The 10041-nt window shown below is 36.9% G+C and overlaps 1 protein-coding gene and 1 pseudogene across 1 annotated transcript; one reads left to right on the top strand and one right to left on the bottom strand.

Moving 5' to 3' along the window:
• Positions 1 to 1766: 1766 nt before the first annotated feature.
• Positions 1767 to 9556, bottom strand: LOC132182916 (pentatricopeptide repeat-containing protein At4g18840-like). Its single transcript, XM_059596284.1, has 3 exons — positions 7432 to 9556; positions 5567 to 5681; positions 1767 to 1854 (listed from the first exon to the last, which is right to left on the bottom strand). Exon 1 carries the CDS (start codon positions 9508 to 9510, stop codon positions 7621 to 7623), a length of 1890 nt encoding a protein of 629 aa, XP_059452267.1. The 5' UTR covers positions 9511 to 9556; the 3' UTR covers positions 1767 to 1854; positions 5567 to 5681; positions 7432 to 7620.
• Positions 3712 to 5408, top strand: LOC132182771 (coumaroyl-CoA:anthocyanidin 3-O-glucoside-6''-O-coumaroyltransferase 1-like; annotated as a pseudogene).
• Positions 9557 to 10041: the final 485 nt, after the last annotated feature.

Genomic DNA, 10041 nt, shown 5'->3' with positions numbered 1-10041 from the left:
TCACCATGTACAATTTGACTTTTTTTTTTTCCTTTCAATTAAAATAAAACTATTTATTCTTTCATGTCATTATCATGTAACATAACATATATGGTTGTCTTTTGAACTCAGAAAACAGAAGAAGTGACCGAAGAAATCGAGCACTTCATGCATTAGATAGTGAAAAAAAGGCCAAAGACTTGATATACTTGGGTGCGTTCTTGAAAACATTAGAGAAACTTCTGGCCAAAAAGATCTAAACAATTTGCAAAACTCTAGATTGTTCTAATTATGTGGCTTTTCATAATGCACATTGTGCTCAATTTGAGGTTTTGTCCATTTGAATTAAAATAAAACTATTTATCCTTTCAGTTCATTATCATGTAACTAATATATATGATCGTCTTCTGAAATCAGAAAGCAGAAAAAGTGATGAAACAAATTTAGTATGTCACAAATTAGACAATGAGAGACATCTCAAAGACTTAATGAACACGAGTAAGTTTAGAAAAGAAGATGAGAAAGGCATAGATATACTATATTTTCATTTGGAAAGAATTGTTGTAGCTACAGATGGCTTCTCAAATGCAAACAAGATCGGAGAGGGGGGCTTTGGGTCTGTTTATAAGGTAATTTCATCAGCATTAATTAGTGTTAGTGTCTATGTAAATAGTTTTTGATTATTGGTAACATTGTGAATATGGTGTCTCAGGGCACATTTCCAGGAGGTCAAGAAATTGCACTAAAAAGACTCTCAAGTGTCTCAAGCCAAGGCTTTCAGGAATTTAAAAATGAGGTGACGTTGATTGCAAACCTTCAACATAGGAATATTGTTAGGCTTCGAGGATATTGCATGGAAGGAGACGAAAAGATTTTACTCTATGAGTACATGCGCAACGGAAGCATAGACTCATTTATATTCGGTTGGTCTCTAAACTAAATTCTCAAACCCTTGCGATGCTTGATAAAGTACTATATATATCTTGTTTAAGTAAAAGCTGATTTGTTACTGCTCTTTGAATGGAAAATGGAAAACTTGCAAGATCGAAATCCAAGCAAGTATTTGGATTGGAAAATGCGCGTCAACATCATTTGGGGAATAGCTCATGGGCTTCTTTATCTTCACCGCGACTCCAGATTGAGGATCATCCATAGAGATTTAAAACCCAGCAATATTCTTTTAGACGATGAGATGAACCCCAAAATAGCTGACTTTGGCTTGGCAAGGATTGTTGAAGGCAAAAACATTGGGTCACGCACAATGAGAATAGTTGGAACTTAGTAAGTTTATGGTAGACGCTAGATAGTGTAACTGTGAAACCTGAGTCAATCGTAACTCTATTTAGACAAACTTTACAAGTGCCTAACTAATCCACTGATAAATAATTTGATGCAGTGGCTATGTCGCTCCAGAGTACACACAAAGTGGAATTTTCTCTGTCAAATCTGATGTTTATAGCTTTGGTGTGGTTCTACTAGAGATTGTATGTGGAAAAAGGAATACAAAATTATCCATGAGTCTTATAGGTTATGTAAGTGTATTTAATTTTTTATAGTTGTTAATTTCTTTGGTCATTTTATACCCCATAAAAAATTTTGATTTTAAAATTGTTTCAGGCATGGATATTGTGGGTAAAAAACAAGGTGCTGGATTTAGTGGACCAAACTCTACGTGAAGTTTGCAATGCAGATCAATTCGTGAAGTACATAAATATTGGACTCTTATGTGTACAAGACGACCCACATGACCGCCCCACCATGTCAAATGTTGTTACCATGCTTGGCAGTGAAGCTGCAACAATTCCAATTCCAAAACAGCCAACTTTTTTTCGAGGTACAAGCCTTTCCAACACAACTAATTTGTCAACTAGACCGCTGAAAGGTACAAAATCAACAATTAGTGAAATATATGATGAGGTGAATAATGAAAGAGAAAAGAGAGTGGGAGAGAAAAAGTCTGATGAAGCTTTAGAGCTACATCTTCTATTAAAGTATGATAAACTATATTACAATGGTCTTTATTTAGAGGAATGAAAGAAATCATAATTCTATCCAACATTCATCCAATAAGTCTGACATCGTGTGGTCATCAACCACACCTCTTCAGCCACCATTTTATTGATATAATTATGCGCAGAAGTGAAGTAAGATTTCACAATGAAGAAAGAAGTATGAAAGTACTTATTGATAAATGATACTATAATTCATTACTAATGATTTTTTATTTATTTTTTAAAATTTGGCTACTACTCTTGATAAACTGCTCATGAAATGCATATTGTGTCTAAGAAAATAAAATAGCTCATATGATAACTATCAACAAAGCTAGTAAGTAGTAGGGGTAATGGCAAACAAGTGGATCGTGCGATGGCAGTCCAAAGGCTCTTTAATAAATAACTAAGGTAGGACTAGAAAGCTTCGAGCAACAAACAGGCAAACTTTATATGGTATGAGGATCTAATGGACGCTAAGACAAGCCAATAATGAATCTTGATATGAAAGGAGTGAAAATAAGATATAAATTCTATGGAAAAATATAAAAAAGCCTCATCAACTAACAACTGTTTTTTAAAAAGCGTCATGAAGTTTTAAGTGTGTTAAAGTGATACATCAAATTATCAACATCTACCAAAAAGGCCACTCCGTTAGTTGCCCCAATCAATTTGGATGAAAAAGTAGTCACATGCCTCACACATGACCATTTTTTTGTTTATCTTCCTGTGACACCTTTATCCTCTGTAAAATTAAATTAATAAAATTAATAAAAAAAAATTTCTTTCATATTTTACTGGTGGCCGATCCACCCACATGGGGATTATTTCATATTTTACTGGTTCATAATCCTGCCCTCCATATTCAGAAACTTCATAAATGCAACATGCATGAGTGCCCATATTTTGACTCTGTACATGTAATGGATTAATACTTTGATCTTCCACAATAGATGAGCAAACTTTCAAAGAAATGCCTCTGTAAGCTCCATTAATTGATGGTCCCTAATATTGCTTTGCTCAATTAAAGCCAAGCAAGTCGTCCCAAATGGCAGAAGAAGGTGAAGCACACCAATGCACCATAAAATAAAAACACGTCAATTCAATGCGTGTTAACGTTGTGTATCACAAGCAATTTTTCAATGTCTCAATTACTGAATTACAAGCAATCTTGCAATACGTTTAATGTTATAATTTAACAAATGCTATTGAATTAATTATTTTTTGGGTCTATCTAAGAAAATCATATTAAAAATGAGAAATGTTAGGTGTTTTCTTACGGTTCTTCTAGTGTTTTCCTAGTTTTATGCAAATATTATTTTCTAAAAAAGTAACTTGTCCGTCATTATTTCTCTCATTCGATTTGTAGAAACTACTATCCACTTAAGATAAGGAGAAAACAAAAAAAGCACTTAGCATTACTCTAGCATTATACCCCAACTAAAGAAGTACCTGCGGAGGAAATAAATATTTTCCAACTGAATTTTTTTTACATTTTCAATTGATCCAGATGGTAAAAATTTGAAGAAAAAAAAACTTAGAGATTTCACAGTTTCGGAGCGTTGACTCATAAATTTATAATATATTTATCTTTATTTTAATGATATGGGAAATATTTAAGAAATTTATTGTGGGATGTATTTAGATAAAGAATTAAAAAGTAATTTTATTCCCTAAATTTAAGAAAATGGTTATATATATATATATATATATATATATATATATATATAATGCTCTTATTTGTTGCTCTCTCCTTATCTATCTCTCTTCAACGATGGCTGAACCCTACAGAGTGACGGTGATAGAGCAAAGCCAGGTTGCTCCACCACCCAACTCGGTTCCAACCACATCTCTCCCTCTCACTTTCTTTGACATCCCATGGCTTCCCTGTGGTCCCATGCAACGCCTTTTCTTCTATCAACTTCCTCAACCCACCAACTATTTCACACAAGCCATCCTTCCCACTCTCAAACACTCTCTCTCCCTCACTCTCCAACGCTTCTTTCCCTTGGCAGCCAATCTGGTATGCCCTCCACAAACAGACAAACCCCATATCCTCTACACAGAAGGAAACTCTGTCCCTTTCACCGTCGCTGAGGCTGCCGGCGATTTCAACCACCTCATTGCCAATAATCCACGGGATGTTAGAGAATTGCACCACTTCGTGGCACACTTGCCCCCAACACACGTGTCATCCGATGACACGCGTCTAATCCATCTCATGGCCATGCAAGTCACAGTTTTTCCAAATGAAGGAATTTGCATTGGCATCACCTTTCGCCACGCGGCAGCTGATGGAAGAGCAATCCACCATTTCATGAAATCGTGGGCGTCCATATGCAGGACTGGTGGAGACTTGACTTGCCTTGACAGGTCACCGCCTTTCCATGACAGGGCTGTGATCAAAGACCCAAATGGGCTTGATAACAATTACTTGAAGGAAATGGGGAATTGGGCTTCAGCGTGGGAGGAGGACTCAGATCTCATCAACAATATTGCTGAAAAGGTTCGGGCCACATTTGTTATGGGCTGAGCCCACATTGAGGGACTAAAGAAGTGGGTCAAAGGTCAATGCATGAACAAAGAAGACTTGGAGACCTTACACCTATCAACATTTGTGGTAACATGTGCACTCATTTGGGTTTGCTTGATCAAATCCCAACACAAAGGAGTAGGCAACTTTTCGGACGATAATAGTAAGCTCTGCTACTTCATTTTTTCAGCAGATTGCCGAAACCGGCTTAAATTTGCAGTACCTTGTACATATTTTGGAAATTGCATAGCACCATGTTGTGTAGCACTTGAGAGGCGTGAGGTGGTGGGAGAAGCTGGGATTTTCGAAGCTGTGAAAGCTATTGGAAACAAAGTTGGGCAATTGGAGACTGAAGCTTTAAGAGGGGCAGAGACATGGGCGTCGGGTTGGAAAGAAATGTCTAAAATGGGGAGTACTATTATTTCAGTTGCAGGCTCACCAAGATTGGATGTTTATGATACAGATTTTGGGTGGGGGAGGCCAAAAAAGAGTGAAGTGGTTCACATTGATGTTACGGGGGCTTTATCTCTTGCTGAGTGTAGAGATGAGGATGGTGGAATCGAGGTTGGTTTGGCACTTAGCAGGAAAAATATTGGTGATTTCAATACCATCTGGGAACAAAGCTTGAAGCTTTTTTGAATCTCCATTAATTAGCTGCATCACTCTGGCAAATTAAACCGTTAACTACCAACAAGTTTTGTCAGCAAGCAGCAAGACTTGGATTTCTTACTCACTATGAGTTCTATTGGCGCCACTGTTTAGAATTATCTTGTTGAGAAAAGTTTATCTTATTTTATCTTCTGCATTATTATCTCTGTTTTCTTTCTATCTTGTTATCCACTAATAAGTTTGTATTTATGTAAGTTAATGCAACAATGAAAATGATCAATGAAGTATTCCAGTTTTAATAAGTTTGTATTTATATTAATATAATTAAATAGAAAATTTTATTTCTCGTGTGAAAAAGAAAGTGACATAGACAATACAAACTTGAACCAGAGATCTCAAATCCTTTTGAGAAAATCTATAACTGTTTAGGGCAAGTTAGTGAAAGAAACTTTACCTCTTGAAGCATTTCACGGAAGGCAAAGTAGTGGAGTGGATCTGAATCACATAAAGTTCCATCTACATCAAATAGTACTGCTTGAAGAGGAGCAAGTGCAGCAAGAGAACTTTTGCTGGTTCCACAAAATGAAGAAAATAAGGCAAAAGTAAAACCAAGTGACACAATAAAAGTAAATAAATAAATAAAATACATGGTGCTAAAAGTTTTTGAAAATATATAAAAAAACAGCATATCAAGAGGTCAGATCATCCGGTAACTATCTGCAGCTTACTGTATGTATTTAAAGGGAACCACTAGATGGTGGTTGCCAATCAACATTTTATGCTAACATTGTCAACACCATAACAAAACCTGTAACGGTTCTCCATCTAAGGGTTGATATAGATCCCAACAGATAAGTTGGACACTTGCTCAAAACCATAAAATGACAACATTTAGTGAACAAGTTACACATGAAATTCAGATGCTACTCAAATTAAAATGGAATCCTTTCAGTTCCATGAAGTATATAAAGTACATATCCCCAAATTACATATAGAAACAACTAACACTTGACAATTTTCTTGTGTACATGATCTATCAACAGCTATGGCAATGACTTACAGCATTATTTCAGTCAATGGTTCCTATTTCACAGATATATGGTAAAGATGGAATTCAGCAATTCCTATGAAGTTAATGGGATTAAATGATATTTACCAGATATTCGTCTACAAAAGGAAGCATGAATTTTGTAAAGTCTCTCCCATGGAGTACTTACTAACTATAAAGTAGAAAACTTTACAAATGATAAACAAGCAAAAATTCAACTCGCTATGCTTTAGCATCCATTTAGTATTAAGCATTGTGGCAATTGCTCAACAGAGGAAATAATACGAAATAGCCAAACATGAGCACAGGAGGAAGAAAGAAGCAACATCTGATATGCAACCAAACCACGTCGAGCAAGAGTATGCAAATTCACTGGCAGAGAAAACAGCTCTAGTACATGGGAATATAAGAGAAAATAACAAAGATGAAGACAAAATACAGAACCATCTCAATGAAAATAAACCTAATTTCCAGAAGATAAAGTATTAAAATTAAAAGAAAAAAAAAAAAAACTAAAATAGAGAAGCATGGAGTCTCACTTAGAAATTAACTAGGAAATGAGATGATAAGCATCAGAACTCTATTTAAAAAAATCCAAAATTAAGAGGAGACGCCAATCTGGGACAAGTTCATTTCGATCTCTAGCATGAAAGAACTAATTAATGATTGATGAACATGAACCACGTGAAGGACACTACACTATCGCAATTAAGAAAGAAAGAAATGTCTTTCTCAACAGAATTCAAGCAGATGCTATGAACAGAATATGCAAGTAATAGTTCCCATGATACAGAATTGGAAAGCAAAACTTTTAGCTGGCCCACAATTCAAAACAATCCAAAACGTAAAAGTTCAGCAAAAAAAATGATGACTGGTGAACATGAACCAAGTGAAGGACTGAATCACGCTATCACAGTTAAGAAAGAAATAAATGTCTTTATCAATAGAATTCAAGTAGATGGTATGAACAGAATGTGCAAGTAATAGTTCCCATTATACAGATTTGAAAAACACAACTTTTTAGCTGGCCCACTTTTCAAAACAATTGAAAACGTAAAATTTCAGAAGCACACACAAGAAAATTTTGGATTTTGATGATATAGAATTGAACGATATCCAGACTAATGAGAATCTCTAACAGGTTGACTTTGGTGCAATAACCCAGAATGTATAAGAAACCAAAATTTCATATGATGGGTACAAGGAAAATCATATGATATATAACAGTACCCCAAAATATGTAACTGAAAACAAAAAAACGTAACAACTACCAAAGAAGAGAGAACAAGAAAACCGGCCAAAGCATACTCTCTTCCTTTCAGAGTCTTCATTCTTTGAAGTGTTGAACCGTTCCCTCACCAGCAGTTCTATACCATAAGTGCATGTCCAACAGTCCAATTGAATACTTAACCTCCATCCATTCCTCTCAATGTGTCTTATCTTCATTGAGCTCACAATTTCTACACCATCTTAGAATCTCTACAAGGCAGTTTCATCTGAGCACCCATCTCACTCAGCATTGAGTATACCATGCTTCTCCGATGGACTGAACCATTCCCAACAAAAGATTCAGATTCAAACTCTCCTAGGTGAACCAGGCTAGACCCAGATGTTTTCTGCAACCCCTTTTCCTTCATCCTCCTTCTCACATACTCTACATCATCCCATTTCCCTTCTGCAGCATATATATTTGATAACAACACATAAGGCCCAATATCCCTAGGTTCCAACTCAATTAGCCGTTTAGCCACAATCTCTCCAAGCTTTGAATTTGAGTGTGTCCTACAAGCAGAAAGTAGAGCTCTCCATAAGGCAGGTCCCGACTCCATAGGCATCTTACTTAAAATCTCCTCTGAATCTTTCATCAAACCGGCCCGGGCAAGAAGATCAACCATGCAACCATAGTGCTCCACCTTTGGTTCGATCATGTAAACTCGACACATTAGATCAAAGCACCACCAACCCTCCAAAACCATTCCTCCATGGGTACATGCAGACAAGACACAGGTGAATGTAGCATCATTTGGCTTTGGCCCTCGCTTCTCCATCTGCATGAATATTTCTAAGGCTTTTGCTGCATTCCCATGCATACCATATCCCATGATCATAGAATTCCACGATACAACACTTCTGTTTGGCATCTCATCAAAAACATCTCTAGCCAAATCCATAGCCCCACATTTTGCATACATTGTCAAAAGAGCCGTTGAAAGTAACAAATCAGGTTTAATCCTATTATTTTTTAAATAAGAATGAACCCAGTTGCCTCTGTCAAGCATCCCCAAGCTTGCACTCGCAGTCAGGACACTCACAAGAGTAGCCTCATTTGGCTTAACCTCTCCTCCATCAATCATCCTATCAAACATTGTCAAACATTCACTGTAATGCTTACATCGTACACAAAGAGCCAACATGATATTCCAAGAAACCACATTCCGCAGAGGCATACGATCAAAGAACTCACGAGCCACAGAAACATTTCCAATCCTAGCATACCCATCAATCATACAATTCCACGACACAACATCTCTACAAGTCATTCTCTCAAACAAACCTTTCGCTGCCTCCATATCCCCAATCCCCACATAACCTGCAATCATAGAATTCCAACTAAAAACATCTCTCTTATACATATCATCAAAAAGTTCACGTGCAACTCCAACCTCCCCATTCTTCACATACCCATCAATCATCGTATTCCAACTCACCAAATCCAAATCAGGCCCCGCATCAAAGACCATCCGAGCATCCCCAATCCTCCCACAAACCGAGTACATATGAATCAACGAGTTTCTCACAAACAAATCAGCCTCAAACCCGAATTTCACCACCCGGGCGTGAGCCTTTTCCCCTTCTCTCACCGACCCAATTTCCACACAGACCTTGACCAAAAGCGGAAAAGTATAATGATTCGGCACGACCCACTTCCCAACCATTCTTTCATGGTAAAATCCTAAAGCACTACATGGGTCATCGAAATTCACATAGCTTCTCATAATAGTATTACACATAAAAGCATCGGGCTCTTCGAGGCAATCGAATACGTAAACAGCATGTGAAACCATAACCGAAGCGGAGCAAAGCTTCTTCACGACTCGGCTAGCGGCAAGAGAGTGTTGGAAGAGGCCAGAGACTATAAGTTGGGTGTGGACTTGGTTGAACTGTCTAATGCCAGTGCACGATTCCAACGCGTACAAGATGGGATGGCTTAGCTTCAAGATGGGGAGGCCTTGGTTGTCTGTCTCGGTGGGCTCGTCTTGGCCATCGAGCCAGAGCCTTGGTGGGGTTTTGGAGAGGTTTTTCTGGGATTTGAGGAACTTGTCAAGGGAGGGTTTGAATCTAACGGCCATATTTCCTACTTGTAATTTGGCGGGAGGATGATAGGCGGCATCTTGTTGCGACACAAATAGTGTTTGGACTTGGGAGTGTGCAGTGAGCCTGAGGGCGAATGATAAAAGGGACAAAAAGTGGGAGACAAATAAATAAACTTAGAAAAATTTTTAAATTGATGTGGTAAGGGTTTTTAAATTAAAAAATATATATATATAATTTTCTCTCCCTTGTCTGCTACTCACGGTCTACTACGTCATTTTAAAAAAATTTCTGAATTCATTTGTTTAGTTCCTTCGCACTCCCCTAAAGGAATGATATAAGATAATATATCAAAATTTACCCTTTAGTTTTTGGGTTAAATTCTAATTTACCAGTTTGCAAATTTTTTTTTTTTTTTTTTTCATCTAGGGTTCAAATTCTATCATAAATGGTACCTGATTTATGGGAAAAGATTAACTTAGTACCTCTGTTAGGTTCCGTCAAACGTATCATCACATAGAACTGCCACATTTTTATTTTTTTAATTAATTTTTAATTTTTTAATTTTT

Source organism: Corylus avellana, chromosome ca5, assembly GCF_901000735.1.
Source record: "Corylus avellana chromosome ca5, CavTom2PMs-1.0".
In the NCBI taxonomy this organism is placed as follows: Eukaryota; Viridiplantae; Streptophyta; class Magnoliopsida; order Fagales; family Betulaceae; genus Corylus; species Corylus avellana.
Note: the sequence above shows the minus strand (reverse complement) of the source record. Positions and strands in the feature narration are given on the sequence as shown.